At 38.6% G+C, this 18709-nt stretch overlaps 1 protein-coding gene across 3 annotated transcripts; it reads left to right on the forward strand.

Annotated features, from left to right (window-relative positions):
- Window positions 1-3584: 3584 nt before the first annotated feature.
- On the forward strand, window positions 3585-16515 carry ak1 (adenylate kinase 1). Of its 3 annotated transcripts, XM_088319877.1 has the most exons (7): window positions 3585-3747; window positions 10573-10610; window positions 12116-12151; window positions 12216-12379; window positions 14492-14608; window positions 14671-14862; window positions 16347-16515. In XM_088319877.1, exons 2-7 carry the CDS (start codon window positions 10604-10606, stop codon window positions 16410-16412), a joined length of 582 nt encoding a protein of 193 aa, XP_088176003.1. In that variant the 5' UTR covers window positions 3585-3747; window positions 10573-10603; the 3' UTR covers window positions 16413-16515. The 3 variants fall into 3 exon arrangements, with proteins under 3 accessions (XP_088176003.1, XP_088176002.1, XP_088176004.1); XM_088319876.1 differs by lacking the exons at window positions 3585-3747; window positions 10573-10610 and adding an exon at window positions 10724-11016; XM_088319878.1 differs by lacking the exons at window positions 3585-3747; window positions 10573-10610 and adding an exon at window positions 10725-10942.
- The last annotated feature ends 2194 nt before the right edge of the window (window positions 16516-18709 follow it).

Consider the following 18709-nt stretch of genomic DNA (forward strand, 5'->3'; position numbering starts at 1 on the left):
TGTTTTTGTTTTTCTTCCATTTGATCCGCTCTGGAAGTCTTCTTTGTTGAAAAATTACACGGAGGAGGGCTGCAACAAGTTTGGAGGAGCTACTCTTAGATGTGCAGTATCAGTTTTATAAGTAATGGGTAAATAATGTGATCGGTTTAATGGTACATATTTGTTTATTATGACCCACTCTTCATTTGAATCCTTTTTTATATGTACACTGAGGTGGCGCACGCCTCATTTTTGTACCTTGAAATATGACTGAAGTGAGAAAACAAACAATTGGGAGCTGCAAGTTTATGATTTTTATCTACCAGGTACGCTTCCATTTGTCACTGCCATAATTTGTGTATATATAATCAATATTTTTTTGTATTTATGTTCCTTTCTGGGGATGTGAGTCCACCATGCTTTTAATAAAAATGTTCCTGAGGTTTACTGTGTATCTGTGCCGTTTTTTTTCTTCTTTGTTTTGGACGACGAACACTGCATCATTGGAAAAGTCGAGATTCACAATAATCGCTATAAGGAAGCACAACAGGCCGTTTAAGAAATCCGGTTTCCTCATATTGGAATGTGAACAGTTCATGCAGAAAGATTAAATTTCATTTTATTTTTAGCTTCTATTCAAAATTCCTCAAAAATCACATTGACGGTTGTGACTGTTTGTAAGCAAATTTGTTTAAATATGACAACACCTCGAATGACTTTTTTTTATCTGCCTTCTTACCAAGACTCAGGCCGAGGAAAGGGATATTTGTTTAACAATCGCAAATGTAAAATTATCTGAATCAAAATTGCAATATTAAGAAAAATATGATGGGATTTAAGGATATTACAAAATAATAGGATTTTGAATACATATAGTAATCCTATTACGGTTTATTTTTCACGGTTTTACTACTTCCTGCATTGTTTCCTACGTTCTAAATGGCTAAAAAGTAACTCCGCCTCTTCTCTGTGCATCAAAACCGTTTTAATATACCAGCTTGCCAAATTAGTACAGACGCTGCCCTACTTATGAACGAGTTCCGGACGAGTTGAATTTGTTCGTAAGTTGCCTCAGTGCTATATTTTGTTTGTTTAAGGCTCGTATAAGTATGTTTAAGGCTTGTTTAAGTTACCTGTATTGTTTTGTACTAAAACATAAACATTTCAGAAAAGAATATGCTCTATAAAGATTACTAAAGTTAAGTCTAACTTACTTTTGGAAGATGCGCTCGAAGAGGTCCTCCTCCGTGGTAAAAAGTGGCTGAAAAAAGCGTTCCAACTATTTTCTCAACCGCATCAAGCTTTCTTATTATAATTTTATTTTAAAGGAAACGGCTCGCCTCTTATTTACACTTTACACGAACTATGTTGAATGGATGCACAAGATATTAATCAATAAAAATGTCAACATTCTTAGCACGCTGGAGATACAGTATAGAATGTTTACACACAAACTAGGAAGAGGAAACCGATTCTTTTGGGGTGCATGCTGGGTGAGCTCTCACAGCACCACACGCCAGCAGCGGCGGAAAGCAGCACTACAAGAGTGTCCTGTACAACATCCTGAAAAAAATGTTCATAGCTACCGTTTTTCGTAACACGAATGTTCATAAGTAGGGAAGCGTTTGTATCTGCAAATTTCGGCTACTGAACTTCTGAGTAGCTCAAGAATGGTACCCTTTGATGAGCCATATATTACAGTTCTCCAACATAATCCATTGTGACATTTCAGTGTAAAAGACTCTGGCACACAAATGGTATAATTTACTATCGCACAGTACGACACTTGACTACAGTGGTTGAAAAAACACTGTGTTTAAACATCCCCGTTAGAAATCAAATTTCCCCAAAAATCACAATGACCCATCACTGATGCGCTAATTTCAGCACCTGTCTGCAGGCTACTCAGGTGATCTTAGGTGGGCTACCTGGTGCCCATGGACACCAGCAAAAAAAAAATCTAAAAGCTAGACTAAACTTTATTGAAGAACATGTGGACATAGAAGAATTGGTCCAGAGTTCTCTTCAATGATTAAAGCAAATGTATGGTAATGTATTTGGGTCTGATGGCCAGCATTATGTTTGCCGTGTGTAAAAAGGTCAGTGGAGTGTCATGGTTTGGGGCAATTTTTCTGCAGCAGGAGTTGAGTCTCTTGTATAGCAACATGGCCAAGTGAATGCAAATATGAATCAGAACCGTTTACAATAGCACATGATTCCCTATTCTATCCGCCCATTCTGCCTTCAGTTTTGATGCAGGACAACGCTCCATGTCACACAGCGAAACGGGTAGAGAATTTCCTTGAAGGTGAAAACATTGAACTAACAGCATGGCCTGCTCAGAGTCCTCATCTCAACCCGATAAAGAGCCTCTAGAAAATCTTTTGTGACAAAAATATGGTCAAGAAGACAAATGCAGGGATCAGAATGGAGATTTTCATTTTCAGCTGAAATAGCCAGCGTCCATTAATAAACCAGGGCGGAGCCCCCCCCAACGCAACCCCCCCCCCCCCCCCCCCCAACGCAACCCCCCCCCCAAACCTGGGTTTTAGGCAATTTACTTGTCCAAAACCATGCTTATATTTATCATTTAAGTAACATTTTTAGAAGATTAAAATAATTTGCCCACATAACTGATTTTTTTGTAAATACTGCAAGATAAGTTCAAATGCAGTTCAGTCCCTGCAGCTTGTGCGACAATGCGGCCAATTTTTCTAACGGCCGCCAGGGTGCGCCAGAGCAATAAAGGAAAGAGTGAGACAGTCGGATTTTGAATTTGTTTGCTACGCAAGAGAAAAAGTGAAAAAGTCGGAATGCCTTTGGGGTTCAAAAACAGCGGAAATCCGCGGATCCGCGGAAAATTCTGATCCCTGCAAATGCAAGAGAGGACAGGTTACCAAATAGGATGTCAACGGGTTATATTCACCAAACTTTGGAGGAGGCTGGAAGAAGAATGGACCAAAATCACACCAGAGTAGTGTAAGAGATGAGTGCTATCCTGTTGCCACGGATGTGCTGAAGTCATGCACATGGTAAATGAATGGTAAATGGTCTGCATTTATATAGCGCTTTTCAAGTCAATGAAGAACTCCCAAAGTGCTTTACAATGTGCATCAATATGCACTTACACATTCACACACACACTCACACACCAATAGTGGCCATGTTAATGGGGGGGGGGCATTATGGATTCAGTGTGCCTGGCTAATGCCGCCAAATTCACAGCAGAGTCCTTTACAATTCTTACTAATTGCTGACCGCTGTAACCTTTGTTTTTTTTCCAACTAAAAGTCATTGTTGAATTTTGATTAGTACGTTTTCTGAAAATTATATATTTTTAAAATACTGTCCCATAAAACAATGGAGAAAGGTAAAACCCGGATTCACAAGCTCCAAAATTCTGTTCTTGCATACTCATGCAGCACATTGTAAAAGAGACCTTCTTCTTGAAAAGAACAGCTCTTTCCAAACAGACTAAAGGGTCTTTCTTTCACATTCAACTTTCCCGTCTGTAATTTCATCACTCCCTTCCTACTATGGACTCATACTCCCCCCTACCCTTCCTTATCTGCTTGGCTGCCCTTTTACCCAGAATGCAGCGCAGGCAAACGGCGCAGGCTCAACCGCGCTATAAAAAGGCGCCGTGTGGGGGAGGGAGGGCTGCCGTTCAGCAGGAACCGTACACACTCGCTCGCTGCCGGGGAGATCTTCAGGATCGGCGGCCAGCCCCTCGCACCAGGAGATCTCCAGATCTGAAACACGGGACAGGTTAGTCCGGATGATGCACAAAGTGAAGGAAGAGAGGGGTGATGTCATTTTTGTCCAATGAGAAACGGGAGAGTCAGGGTCACTGTGAGGAGGTTCAGCCGGATGGTGACTCAGAGGAGATGCACTAAAGATAAACGAGAAGGCAGAACTGACTTTGACTGTGAGGACAGTGAAGGCAAGACATATGAAATGACAGCACTGAATACAAGAGGATGAAAATAACTAGGGGTTGTATTGAGTTCCATCACAGAACAGGTACACTTGACAGAAACCATTCTAGCGGTTGATGAAATAACATCAAGATCCAATTGGTGGCCTGGCTTCAAATTACCTTTTGGAATTTTAGTAAATAAACCACTGTCAAGACCAGCGAAAAATGCAACCGAAGGCGTGACGAACATCTCAACCGCAGTATTTTCTGGTAGGAAAGAGATATAGTTAAGTTTGGCATTCTGCCATATTAGAAGATGTCCTAATAGGAAGGCATGGTTGACTTCATTTGTTTATCATGGTGGTGGGATGAGAAGGCAGGTTCGAATCCAGCCCTCGTCCCAAAGAGTAAGAATATTTAAGAACAACTTGAAGAAATCGCTCTGACTTTGTCATAGATTGGAATTTAAGGGAAAAGGAAGAAAGGGGTCACTCCTAATTTCCTTACAATAGATTGAGAAGCATCTCAACAAAGTCCAGGAAGGAGAATATGAATGCTGAATATTTTTTCCTGAGCTTTTCTCAAAATCTGTAAAAAAATTGGTATTTTTTGTCATTGAAATATGCATCCAGGAAGAATGGAACTAAAGGCAGGGTTGACGATTACTTTTTTCGCCAAAATTGGTTGGAAGAGAAATTGTTTATGAAAAGAAGAGTTCATCTTTGTCTTAGATTTGAGTCTGAGGCATTAAAGGGACACACGTGACCTTTAATTTGAGCATAAGGTGGTTAAGGAGAACTTACTTTAAAAACGAGGATGGAGGGGGTAAAGGGAGAACATTCTTTTCAAAAACTTTTTTTTCAATGTCTGAAAAAGTCAACTAAAAAACATGGTTGACGTCTTCCGCAGTGAATTGTCATTGCAATGGATGTCCAGGAGAGAATACAATTAAAGGAAAAGCTGAATTTTGCTTTTTTAACTGAATTAACTCAAACCACACCTTGTAAAAAGCCGAACAGAATATATATTTATTGAATAAACTAAAACTTGACTTTTTTTTAACATAAATATGAGTTAAAAAAGCCAGGAATATTATTCCAGAATAAACATTAAAAAGCTAAAATACTTTGCTCTCCATAAAAACATCTCCCTGTCAAAACTGTACAAATTCAAAATATGGAAAAAAAGGAAATATAGTTCAAAATTATGCCTTTTTACTTTGGCATTTTGTTAGGTGAGAAACACCTGCTGGAGCTTCACATTCTTCTTTAACTCTATCTAATGCTCTGCGTTCAGGTTTTTTAGTTCATCCAGATGTTTTGTCTCGTAGTGCCGTTTTACATTATATTCTTTAATTGCGGCCACAGTAGCACATAGGTTTACCGGCAATCTCGGCAAACATATATTCGGCCTCCAATCGGTTTTAAGAGGGTCAGTTTTCAGAATCAATTGTTCTCTTGACCATTGTGAAGGTTTACCATCCACATAATCCACAGCAACAGAATCATCACCCTGTTTTTTTCAATTTAGCCTTCAGTTACACGGTAATATATAGTAGTTCAAGTCTCCACTTTCTGACACTAAAGACTCACTGTAATGCACCTCCCGGTCTTGTTTTTCTACCGGCCGACGTGTTGTTTGTCAGTAGAAATTTTTTAAAGTGGCTGCACTTGTTAGGCAAGGCAGCGGAAGCACTGCATTATGGGACCTGTAGTTTGAGAGCAATCTGCCTGGCCATTATAGTATAATAATAATAATAATAATAATTTCCTTGTATTGTCATTCTGTGTAACAATGTACACAGAACGAAATGTCGATTGCACCTGACCCGTTGTAGCGAGCCGATGCAGCCGCAGCCAACAGAGGGCGCCGCCGACCACTTTTTAAGTCTTAGGAATGACTCGGCCGGGGCGCGAACCACCGACCTCCCAGTCTCAAAGCGGGCGCCTTACCATCTAGGCTAGGTGTCTAGAAAGGTTTTTCACGGGCCAAATATAATTGTATGCCAGGCCGGATGTGTCCCGTGGGCCATGAGTTTGACACTTAAGTGTTAAAGAGAGACCTCAATGAGGAAAATGTTGTTATACATTTAAAGTTAATGCAAAAGGAAGAGGAAGAAGCAACTTCTAATTTGATTACAAGGTTTCAAAGAGGAAATTTGGGTGGGATCTGAATTGCTGTCTTGGATAATGATGTCCAGAGAAATACTATAATGAAGGGAGGACTTTTTTTTGAATGTCAGTGAAAAAAACACCTCAAACTTCAACCAAAGGATGGTAGACATCTTTGTTAGTTTTTGCTATTGAGGAGAAGAATCTTTTATCTTACAAATTTGAACCCAAGAAATGAATGACTTGTGAATGACCTATATTGTATGCTGACGATATATACGTACAGATGCTGCCCGACTTACGAACGAGTTATGTTCCGGACGATCGTTCGGAAGTTGAATTTGTTCATAAGTTGCTTCAGTGCTATATTTTGTATGTTTAAGGTTTGAATAAGTAACGTATATGGTCTTGTACTAAAAAAAATATACATTTCATAAAATAATATGCTTAAGATAAATAAAGTGAAGTTTAACTTACTTTTGGAAGATGCACTTCAAGAGGTCCACCTCCGTGGTAAGAAGTGGCCGAAAAAAAGCGTTCTGACCATTTTCTCAACCGCACCAAGCTTTCTTATTCCACTTTCATTTCAAAAGAAATGACTCGCCTCTTCCTTACACTTTACCCCAACCATATTGAATGGATGCAGGAGATATTAAACAATAAAAATGTCAAAGTTCTCAGCTCGCTAACTATACATTAGACGTTGTCATGTTTGCTCAAACGAGGAAGTAGAAGCCGGATGGAAGCACTACAGTAATGTCCTGTATTTGGAAAAAGGTGCACACAATACAAAATCTAACTGACAGCAATGTCCGGATATTTTTCCCACATCCAGAAAAAAATGTTCGTATCTACCGTTTTACGAAAGTCAAATGGTCGTAAGCAGGGAGGAGTATTGTTTGTTAATGCTACATCCTTTGCAACCTGGTCATCCTTTTGATTTGATTTTAATTTCATATTATAGCTAAATTATTTCATTTTTTATTTTATTGTTTGTTAATGCAACATCCATTGCAGCCTGGTCATACTGGAAGGAGATTACCTCATGTCCAGTGCCTTCTCAAGGTTTCTTCATTTTCCTCATGTTGAGGTTTTTGAGTTTTTCCTTGCCCTCATGTAGGTTTTAGATCAGGGGACGGTGTCATAATAGTCTGTGGTTTGCAATAATCTGTGGTCTGTGCAGCCCTTTGAGACTTTTTGTGATTAAGGGCTATACAAATAAACGTGACTTGACTTAAAAGACAAAACCTTTGACACAGTTGAGACCCATTCTGCGTTGTTAGATGCGGGGAGGACTTCAACTTCTGTGACAGCAGGCCGATTTTAGAGGCAGGAAGACTGCTTTGTTGATTTAAGACAAAACTAGTGCAAACCCAATCTTCAAAAAAGTAAAGACTACATTGAAGACAGGGTTGATTTCTGTTTTTAGTAGCGTTCAAGTTGAGAATGAATTCAAGTGAATATGCGGAGATGTAGCCTTCAAAAGCAAACCTACAAAGGACAAACGCAGGAAGGATGCTTAGTGGACTAGTGAAAATGGCCGCTGACTACAGACGTAAAACAAAAATACTGCATTGAAGGCACAATTGACTTCAGGACTGCGTTGTTGCATCCTGGGTTCCATTAGCGTCCATTTGCAAGCAATTTGCCGTCCAAGTAAACAAGCGAGTTACAACAATTTGACAGCAGCTCATCGATTACTGCGAGTGGGTTTGGTGGAAGGCAGGATGCCTTTACTGACATGATCAGCATCGCCTACTGCACTGATGTCAAAGTGCCCTCAACGTTTGCCTGCCTTAAAGGGCCAGCACGCTGTCATTAAATCACAAGAGTGCCTCTCCACAGAAACCCGAGGTGGAATGCGCCACTTGCCTCCTACGCGCCTCGGGAGTCAATGAAGTCCTCGGCCGCCTGACACATTATCCCTTCGCCAAACAGCTGCAACGTGCTTTTTTTAAAAAGAAAGTTTAAAAATAAGATTGGGACTTGATCGAGTCGATGCTGTGACTTTAAGTAACTTGCTTCTGTTTAAACACGCAAATGGGACTAGCCAAAGACATACATTGCTAATTGCATTTGATGTTTTTTTCATGTATTTGTTGCAGTTAGCATTAGAAGTGAGCATGTGTGTGCGCACCGTAGAAGGTTCTATTCCTAAATGAGCAAAGTGCTGACTCAAGTGCAGACCTCCTGATGACCTTTGCTGCGGCACGGGGTCAACCAGCGCAGGCGTAAAAATGGACACTTTACGACCGATGCAGTCCAGCTAGCGACAAGCTAACGGTTGCGATTTCTCAACCGGGTTCTGTTTGATTGTTCTTAAAATGTCTGACTGAGAAGTAGGTTGTATTTTTAATATTTCATGATATTTTGGTATTGGAGATAAATTGGATATTTTGAAAACCTAAAAATTAAGTACTTAAAACTCCGATAGAATATTACCATAGTTTCAATAAATGTAAGGGGTAATGACAGGTGGCAACATTTTATTTAAACAGATGTATTTATTAACGTTTAACACATTAATTAAAATCATGAAAATAAATAATTAAAGGTGGGGTGTTTTGTTTGGAAGTTATCGTTTTTCTTTATATGACAAGATTGGATAGATTGAGAAATGAAATTGTGAGAGACAGAACTGGAGTAGTAGTGGAACTGAGCAAGCGTGTGGATAAGAATACTCGGTGGGTTTGGACACATGGAGAGGATGGATGAGGAGCGAATCTTGAAGAGGATCTACAGAGCAGAAGTCAATGGAAGGAGACCAAGAGAAAGGCCGCAATTGACGTGGATGGATGGTGTAATGAGTGCACTGCAGGAAAGAGGTCTAAATCTAGTGAAAGCTAGAGCTCTTGTTGGTGATAGGAAAGAGTGGAGAGGTGTCATAAAAGGATAGTGGGATGTTGGGACGCGTTCTAAGAGATGGGCAGGGCACCTGTATGATGCGGCAGGGGTAAACCAGTGAAAGCTGTCGGGCCCTGCTGTTGAACAAAGAGTGTGCTGTGTCACCCTGACCCAAGTGACCTCTCTTGAGGGATATGACCAAGGTAGATAGATAGATATAATTATATATGTGTTGAAAATTCAAAGAAACCATCTTTTTTTCCCCACTGCGCCTATTTGCTTTTACCTACTTTAGCAAAGCTGTTCAGGGTGGAACACATTAGGTTCGGGGAATGTGGTCTGGTGGGAGTGCTGGAAAGTGACATGCTTGGGTTTTTTTTCATTGGAGCATAAAAATGCTGAAAGTAAGACAAGGCGTGCTTCTCGTAAAATCTAAACGCCAACTCAATCTCCCCAAAAAGATAAAAAAGATGATATGCAAAATATATTTTCAATCAAAATAAGAAGTGTTAGACTGTATGTTTATAACTCATTTGAATAAGATGTGAACAATTTCGTTGAGTAATATTTTATTCAGACAATTAAGAGGCCCAATTTAAATAATCAATTTATTGTGCATTTTCCTGTTACTGAATCCCTAATGCCCCCAATAAGCAGGTCGGCGCCTTGCATGGCTGCTATTGGTGTGTGTGTGTGAATGGGTAAGTGTGAAGCACATTGTAAAGTGCTTTGGGAGGTCTTCATTGACTTGAAAAGTGCTATATAAACGAAGACCATTTATCATTAGTTTTTTCGAGCATGTCTAAAAAGTATGTCACTGGAGCATAAAAATGGTGAAAGTAAGAAAAGGCTTGCTTCTAGTAAGTTCCAAATACCAAACCAATCCCCACAAAAACATTTTGATCATAACTGAGAAATGCATTTACTTGCACACACATCATGAACAAGCTGCCCAAGTCTGCAATCATGACTTTAAGCCAGGAGATGGCAGCAAACTGTGACAAATCTTCAAACCCACACCCCAAAATTTTATACTACATTTAAAAAATCTGATCATCGCAACTAATGTCAGTAATTTTTAGTATGTTTTTAATTGTTATTTTAAGGAATAAAGGAGTCACTGCCTGGGACAAATTCAGGACAGATGACTTTCCTTTGGCAATTGAATGTAACAAATACGTTTAAGAGGAAAAAGGAACATTTCTTCCTTGATTTTTTCGCTTGTATCGTATATTTGTGCATTTTACAGGAAAATTACAGTGTTGGTACAAAAAAAAAACAAGTCTATTAAACAATTCACTATTTAAAACAATTGTTACTCCTTTTTAAATATAATAATAATAATGGTGTCTGTTAGTATTGCTGGTAGTCAAAATTGGATAGTTGAAATTGTATTTTAAAGATAATGAAATGCCGCAAATGTAAGGAACTTGTCCATTGGGCAGGATGGGACTTGTCAGTCGAAGACGTTCCGCCTCCTTCCTCATTCTTTTAGTAAAACAACTCAAGAAAAACAATGAACTTGCGGACCTGAACCCTTTTCAATCAGGATTAATTAAACCAAAAATGTTGTTTTTGTTATTTTAAATGCTAATTTTTGTCCCTGACATTGACAGTAGTGCATCGAAATTTGACAGGACTCCCCACGGCATAGACTGCAACACTTATAGTCACGTGTGACTGTTGATGTTACTAATTTGTTTTTGTGCTTTTTTTAAGTTGAAAGGGAGCTGACAGCGAAGTCTACACAATGGCAGGTAAATGACGCCCTGAACACGACATAATAACAACAAAGTGTTAAAGTCTTCACTGTTTATGACGCGGAGACATGTTGTTGTCCTTATATGGAGTTGGTGGAAAGCACCAGCTGCCGCGCGTTTCTTGTTAAATGTCGCCATCTCGTGGTCATTTTGCAGAATACCTCGAGCGAATGCGTTCGAAAAATTACATTAACGCCAGAATTTTTATTTCACACGTCGAAAGATAGAGTTAGAAATAAACCCGATTTTGGTGGTTCACATATCCAAAAACAACTGTTAAATCCTGGATGGCGACTTGCCGTTGTCATGGTAACCAAGTCAACACAAATGTAAGGGTTCCTAAATCACTTGCATGCAGTCATGGGGAATTTATGCTCCTCGCAAATCTTTTCTAATCGAAAGGGTCTGTAACATTCACTTTACCTTATTTTTGAGCACAAAGTGATTTTTCTTATGTTTTTGTTTTGGCGTTAAAAAGACCTATTGTTTGCACAGGTTGAAATACGTAATTGTAATTTTTTTATCGTCGCTTGAAGAAATTGAACTCCCCAAAATTGCAATTTTTAGATTTAAAAAGTTATATTGATATTCTTTTCAACCAGCTGCCATAGATTTCAACCCTTTTAAAAATTATATATATATATCCATTGCACTCAGCAAGCCATTAACAGCCATAAAAGGCTATATATATATATATATATATATATATATATATATATATATATGTATATATATATATATATATATATATATATATATAATCTCAATTTTTTTCTAATGTATTATCATGCTTAAGACAACCTTTAATTCCAATACTCATTGTTTAGGTGCATTGTCCTTGACCATTTTCTACACGCACTACTGCTTGAGTTTGGGTTTACTTAAAAAACTCCATTCTTTGACAAAAGCAAATTTTGAAGGGAATATTTTTATTTCAGATAAAAATCATTATTTCTATCCTTATCAATGTCTTGACTATACTTTCTATTTTGCAACTCATTTGATTTGTAAAAAAGTGACTTTTTATGGAAAACACACTATTGTCTGGGTAGACTTTTCAACGGTAGCTTATATATTTTATTTCTATTTTTTTACTTACTAAGAGAAAATAACATTAAACTCACTCTAACCCCTCTTAATTATTATTATTATTATCATAGTATTGTACCATTAGTAGCTGATTTGAAAAATAAAAACTTATTTTATTAAGACATATCATAGTTTCTATACTGATTATATTTGTGCCCACTATTTTATCATAAAAATACTGACTTTTTAAATTTGCACTTATAAAAAATAGACCAGTGACCACATGAACATTAAAAATTAGGTTTCACTTAATAATTATTTGTATGATTACTATAGAAAAATAGTTGACCATTTTTGATTTAAAAAGTACATAGTCTTTTTCATTTACACATGCTTTATCTGTTAGGGGAATGTGGGAAAACCTAGTAGGGTCCATTTATCAAACCAGACAATTTTTTTCCTCTTATTTCCAGACAAAATAAAAGACGCCAAAATCATCTTTGTGGTTGGTGAGTATTCCAACAAGTGCGAATATCGGCTCAGATGCGCAACGGAACACGCTGTGATTTGCAGGCGGGCCTGGCTCTGGCAAGGGCACCCAGTGCGAGAGGATGGTGAAAAAGTACGGCTTCACGCACCTGTCATCCGGAGACCTCCTCCGCGCTGAGGTGGCTTCGGGGTCTGAGAGGGGCAAGCAGCTGAACGCCATCATGAAGAGGGGCGAGCTGGTGCCACTGGTGAGAGGATTATCCCAGTAAATAGAGTCCTGAAAGCAGGAATGGATTTACTGTATTTTCTTGACTATAATGCGCACCCGAAAACCTCACATTGTCCAGAAATTTGAACCTTATGCAGAAAAATTCCTTCTAATCTGGTGAAAATTGGAAAAATACTACCATCTTTGTGCAATCTGGTGGCAACCAGGGTTGGGTAGGGTTACTTTAACTGGATTACTTTCAATTACTTTTGGATTACTCCAATACCAAATATGCTAATAAAAGACAAAAGAAACTAAATATGAATAAAATGACTACATTTTGTGCAGGCTTGGGGAGTAACGGAATACATGGAACGGCAAAAATGATGTTGGCAAGCTGTTTGGATTTATTTTCATTTTGTTCCTGTCACATTTTATGTTAGTTTTGCCGGAGATAAAGGAGATCAAAGCCACGAGAGAAAGTTTACCACGTGTTGTGAGTCATCATTTTATTCATATTTAGTTTCTTTTGTCTTTTATTAGCATATTTGGTATCGGAGTAATCCAAAAGTAATTGAAAGTAATCCAGTTAAAGTAACCCTACCCAACCCTGGTGGCAACAGGAATCAAACCAAATAGCAATGGTTAGAGCAGGGGTCGGGAATCTATGGCTTGTGAGCAATATATGGCTCTTTTCATGAGTATACCTGGCTCCGTGATAAATTGAACAATTGGCAGTTATTTACTGCATTGTTACATGCGAAGGCGACCAGGAAACCCCGGAAATGGTTTGGTCCAGCATACATAGGGTACAGTTTCAACTAGAATTTACAGTCAAGGTGTCCCACAAACAGGCCCTGTTTTGCCCGTACGTTGCAAAACATGATGATTACTGTAAAGACACTTTATGATTAAAACTACAGAACAAACTGTAAACACTTCAAAGCACTCACAGCTATATGTGTGTGCACTCCTCTCCCCTTCCCCCAGCGCCGTCTGCACTGAAGGTAAATATGTTGGTATTTTGTGATATTTTTACAAAATAACTTTGCTCGCACCTTGTTTTGAAAACATTATTAAGGACAAAAATGACGGTCAAAATGAGCCTCAACACTCTAAAGGAACTTTGGGAGGAAGACAAATCTTAGGTATTAAATATTGATATGGGACACAGGCTCTGGCACTATTATTATTTCCTAGATTTGATCAAACGTTACACAGTGAAATAAAATGTGCTCAAGAATAAGCTTATGTCTTGAGAGATCAAAGTATTTTTGCTTTGACCGCACTTTCTAGGGTCAATAAGGTTCACGATCCCTGGGTAGAGCATCGAACATCAGGCTGCTCGGGACACAATCATATTTCCTTGAATACAATGTTAGACAAGCCCAGATTTGTCAGGGAGCTGAATCCTATCCAGTGGACCACCACACATACAGACGACACATGAAAAGGCATTGGGCTTTATCTCATTGCTTCATCAATTCTAGTCACGGTATCTGAAATGTATGAGCAAAGAGAATTTTGTCTCACCTTTTTTCAGCTTAAAATAAGCGTGTTTATTTATATATTTCAGGATGACCAAATTACTTCCCACAATGATTTTCAATTCATTCAGTTAAGAACGACCAAATGACCTCCTGCAATGCCTTTTCATCCAGTTCAGAATCTGGTGCGTTTCGTAGAGACTTTGTGAGAAGGTGTTACACTACTGTATTTCCGTGACCTCTAATCTTTTCTGTATCTCGGACCGATTTGATTTCTGACAATATTCTCGTGTCCCGTTTCAATAAAAACATCAAGAGTTTGGTACTGTGACGAAAAATACTGTTTTGATGAGATAAAATCAAATGCCTTTTCACAAGTCTTTAGTATCTTTAGTCGTCTAGTAGATAAGATCTAGCACACTCTACGCTTTGATCTGGGTTCAATTGCTGTTGCATCCAATGTTATGTAATCGTGATCTATGATATATTCTTACTGCTCAATCAATGAGCAAATGGCACTTTACGATTTTTTTGTGCAATTCTAGCCCTTACTTTAGTTTTAATGCCATGTGCTTTATAGTTGAATGCGCCCTATAAAGGAAAAATCATCACAAAAGGTGTGGAAAATAGGGTACTAAGAATAAGTGTGTTGGTTGCGTGTTCAGGACACGGTGTTGGACATGATCAAGGACGCCATGATCGCCAAAGCCGACGTGTCTAAGGGTTTCCTCATCGACGGCTACCCCCGCGAGCTCAAACAGGGCGAAGAGTTTGAGAAGAAGGTGAAACACGCCCAGAAATTTCATAACCGCGAACATCACTGACTTCTATGTCCGCCCCCCAGATCGGTAAACCGTGCCTACTACTGTACGTGGACGCCAAACCCGAGACAATGGTCAAAAGACTCCTGAAGCGCGGCGAGACCAGCGGACGCTCGGACGACAATGAGGAAACCATCAAGAAACGACTGGATCTCTACTACAAGGCCACCGAGCCCGTCATCGCTTTCTATGAGAAGCGAGGTATTGTCAAGAAGGTGAGTGGCCTCATTATTAATTTTTTTTTTAATTTGTTTATATTTTATAATCGAGTTTTTGTTTCTCTGGGATGCAAATCTTCTCTACTTTGCTGTCCGTGCACTGTAAAAAAAACAGATGAGAGACAAGCATAACACAATTTTAGTTAAGATCTGGTACTTGCTTTGACCATTCCTTGAAAATAAATTATTTTGTCAACCCAATGATTGTTTTAAAAACAAGCTCATTTTGTTAAAAATACTAGACTTAAAAAAAACATTTACAAAAAACAAACCTCACAAACTAGTATAAACAATCCACCTAAAATTGGGTTGTTTTGTTAAAACCACCCTCAAAAATTATGTCCTATTTTTCTCAAACAACTGCACAAAAAACTCAATATATTTAAAGATTCAAAGATATTCAACCTATTACGCTATAATAATGACAAGTGATAATAATACCAACAAGTAATATACAGACGCTCCCCTACTTACGACCATTTAAGTTACGCAAAACGGTAGATACGAACATTTTTTTCGGGATATTGAAAAATACTTGGACATAACTGTATGTTAGATTTTGTATTGTGTGGACCTTTTTCCGAGTACAGGACAGTACTGTCGTGCTTCTTTTTGCCGCTACCGGAGTGTGGCGCTGTGAGAGGTCACTCAGCATCCACCCGAAAAAGAAATCCGCTTCCTCTTCCTAGTTCGTGTGTAAACATACGATACGTTATCTCCAGCGCCCCAAAAAGTTTGACATTTTTATTGTTTAATATCTCGTGCATCCATTCAATGTGGTTGGTGTAAAGTGTAAAGAAGAGGTGAGTCGTTTCTTTTGAAATGAAAGTGGAATAAGAAAGCTTGATGCGGTTGAGAAAATGGCCAGAACGCTTTTTTTCTGACACTTTTTACCACGGAGGAAGAAGTAGCCTAACTGTTGAAGCGCATCTTCCAAAAGTAAGTTAAACTCAAATTTATTTATCTTTTTAGAGCATATTAAACATGTATTTTTTTATTTTTTTGGGGGGGGACAAAACAATACACGTTACATATACAAGCCTTAAACATACTTATATAAACCTTAAACTTACAAATATAGCACAGAAGCAACTTAAGAACAAATCCAACTTACGAACGATCGTCTGGAACATAACTCGTTCGTAGGTCGGGCCGCATCTGTATTGCATGGATATAAGCAGTGCACCAAACAATATACACAAAGCATTTACTCTACAATTACTTAAAGGTAAGTAATAAACGAAGTTCCCCCCTTGTGAATAAATTCTTGTTTAGACAGCAGTTATTTATTTCTTTTTTTTAAACACATGTACAACCTGTTAAAAAATATGTACTCTTGACTTGCCTGTAAGGAGGGATACACGCACGCAGTACAGCATACTGCATACGAGCACACTAGGAGTGATTTGAATAATGAGCAAAGCAATGGTACATATACAATTTCTCTTTCTGATGAAGTTTTATTTTCTTGCCCTGCCTAGGTGGACTCTGAACTTCCGGTGGATGAGGTCTTCAGCCAGGTCACAAAAGCTATTGATGCACTGTAATTATTAAAAACAAAAACAAAAAACAAAAAAAAACACTCTGGTTTATTTGTCACTGTGGTAATCCATTCATCCATTATATGCAGTGCTTATCCTCAGTAGGGTGGCGGGGGTGCTGGAGCTGATCCCAGCTATCTTGGGGCAGGGGACACCTTGAACTGGTTACCAACCAGTCGCAGGGCACACAGCGACTAATTCACCCATTCAGACTTAGGGACGATTTGGACCAGAAAATTCACCTGACATGCATGTTTTTGGAATGTGGGAGGAAACCAGAGTGCCCAGAGGAAGCCTACGCAAGCACGGGGAGAACATGCAAACTCCACGCAGGAAGGTTTGATCCCATGACCTCAGAACTGTGCCGCAAACGTGCTAACCAATCAGCCGCCGTGCTTCCCAGAATCCAAAACCATTTCTATTTATGACATTCCCAAAACATGAGAAGTGAGTGCTTAAAACAGATATATTCATGAATAACTTTTTTTTCAGGTTATTCACACCAAATTTATCAGACTTACATAACAATAATCGAATATGCTATAATACATATTTTAAGTGCATTAATATTGTTTACATTACACAGCTATGTGATAAACTATTAAAGCTGATGGATGAGATCATCTTTCCATTCAGAAGAAAAACCCGAAACAAAAAAAGGACAATTTCCAAGGCAGAGGTAAATAACACACGATGGGTGAAACTTTTTAAAGTGTGCTTTTCTGAAATTTCACGGGTTACCTTTTTTCACTTCTCAAAAGCACGTTCTTACGAGCAGCTTCGCATCATGAATAATCTGACATGTGCATACAAGTTCAAAGTAATAAAATCTTCATGATGTGAGATTTTTGATGGCTTGGCAGCTTAATTCATATTCAAGCGGGGTAGAGGAATTATTAATATCCTGTAGTACAGGGAAAACGTAGGAGGGAATTTTAGTTGGATTTGCTTGCAAAATTTGAATTATGGTAATCCTTTTCAATGTTAACGATCATGCCAAACCTCAAGCCTTTTTCTTTTGTTTAATATTTCTTGCTAATAAGCCAGTGAGGCAGAGGAGAGTCAAAAATGCCATGGAGGTTTTCCCCCTAAAAAATTCAAAATAATATCGAATGGTAAAATGTTGGTAATTCATCTCCCATTAGGTCTTTTAAGGCAACGCACACATAACAACCAAAGGGCCTTTCTGGTCTATCAAACTATCAGTTGTATTGATGCTAAAGTGAGTCTTGTTATTGTATTGATGTTCAATGAGCTGATATTGTTTCTTTACATTTCTTTCTTTTGTGTTTATTGATAAAGTTTAATAAAAAAAAGAGTCATTTTCATTTTTCTTTTACATTTGAATAGTCACGTCATGTTCAAATACTGGGGGCGGCAGTAGCTCAGGAGGTCGAGCGCTCGTCTTGGGATCAAGGGATCCCAGTTTGAATCCCGGCTTGTCCGTGTTACATGTCGAAGTGTCCTTGGGTAAGACACTGAACCCCTAATACCCCCAATAAGCAGGTTAGCGCCTTACATGGCTGCACGGCCGCTATTGGGAAATGTGGAGCACATTGTAAACAGAAAAAGAGTTACTTTTCCAGGAAGAAAGGAACCAGCATACTCTTTGTATTCAACAGATCCTCAAGAAGAGGCAATACACAAAGAGGTAAGTATTAGTTTCAGGAGCGAGCAGCAGCAAGTCAACTGCAGGAGAGAGAGTGGGAAAGGTGAGATGGCACAACATTCATTTGGACAGGTAACTTAAAATTAGTTTTATCTGGTTATATCAGTATCAGAAATATTTTATTAACACTCCACTTATTGAAACATGAATATTTTGTTTGTTTGTTTGTAAATGATTCAAATTGAATCTTTTCTTCCGGCGCCGTCACGAATGGCAGCCACTCCAGCAGCTCCCGTGTTATTTTCGATTGTTCTCGATTGTTCTCAGCTCAGGGATGCTGCTGGAAATGTGAATATCCCTTCGGGGATGAACAAAGTATCTATCTATCTATCTATCTATCTAAAGCGCTTTGGGAAGTCATTGACTTGAAAAGCGCTATATAAATGCAGATCATTACATTTCATTTTCATTTCATTTGTATAGCCCTTAATCAGAGGGAGTCCCAAAGGGCTGCACAGACCACAGACAATTGCAAACTACAGACTATTACACCATTCAGTGATCTGAAACTTAAGAACCCAATACTGTTTTCAACACACCAAATGTTCACTTTTCTAAATTTCCAACAAACTCTGGGATGTCTCGAGTCCATGTTCAAGATTTACTTGTTTGAAGTGTCGTTGCCAACGCTCTT

Source organism: Urocampus carinirostris, chromosome 16 (assembly GCF_059441175.1).
Source record: "Urocampus carinirostris isolate Australia breed hairy pipefish chromosome 16, RoL_Ucar_1.0, whole genome shotgun sequence".
In the NCBI taxonomy this organism is placed as follows: domain Eukaryota; kingdom Metazoa; phylum Chordata; class Actinopteri; order Syngnathiformes; family Syngnathidae; genus Urocampus; species Urocampus carinirostris.

Coding starts and splice junctions, on each gene's coding strand:
- ak1 (XM_088319876.1), top strand. CDS start 10,974: ATGGGGAATTTATGCTCCTCGCAAATCTTTTCTAATCGAAAGG. Junction 11,017..12,115: donor AATCTTTTCTAATCGAAAGG/GTCTGTAACATT, acceptor TCTTATTTCCAG/ACAAAATAAAAGACGCCAAA. Junction 12,380..14,491: donor GGGGCGAGCTGGTGCCACTG/GTGAGAGGATTA, acceptor TTGCGTGTTCAG/GACACGGTGTTGGACATGAT.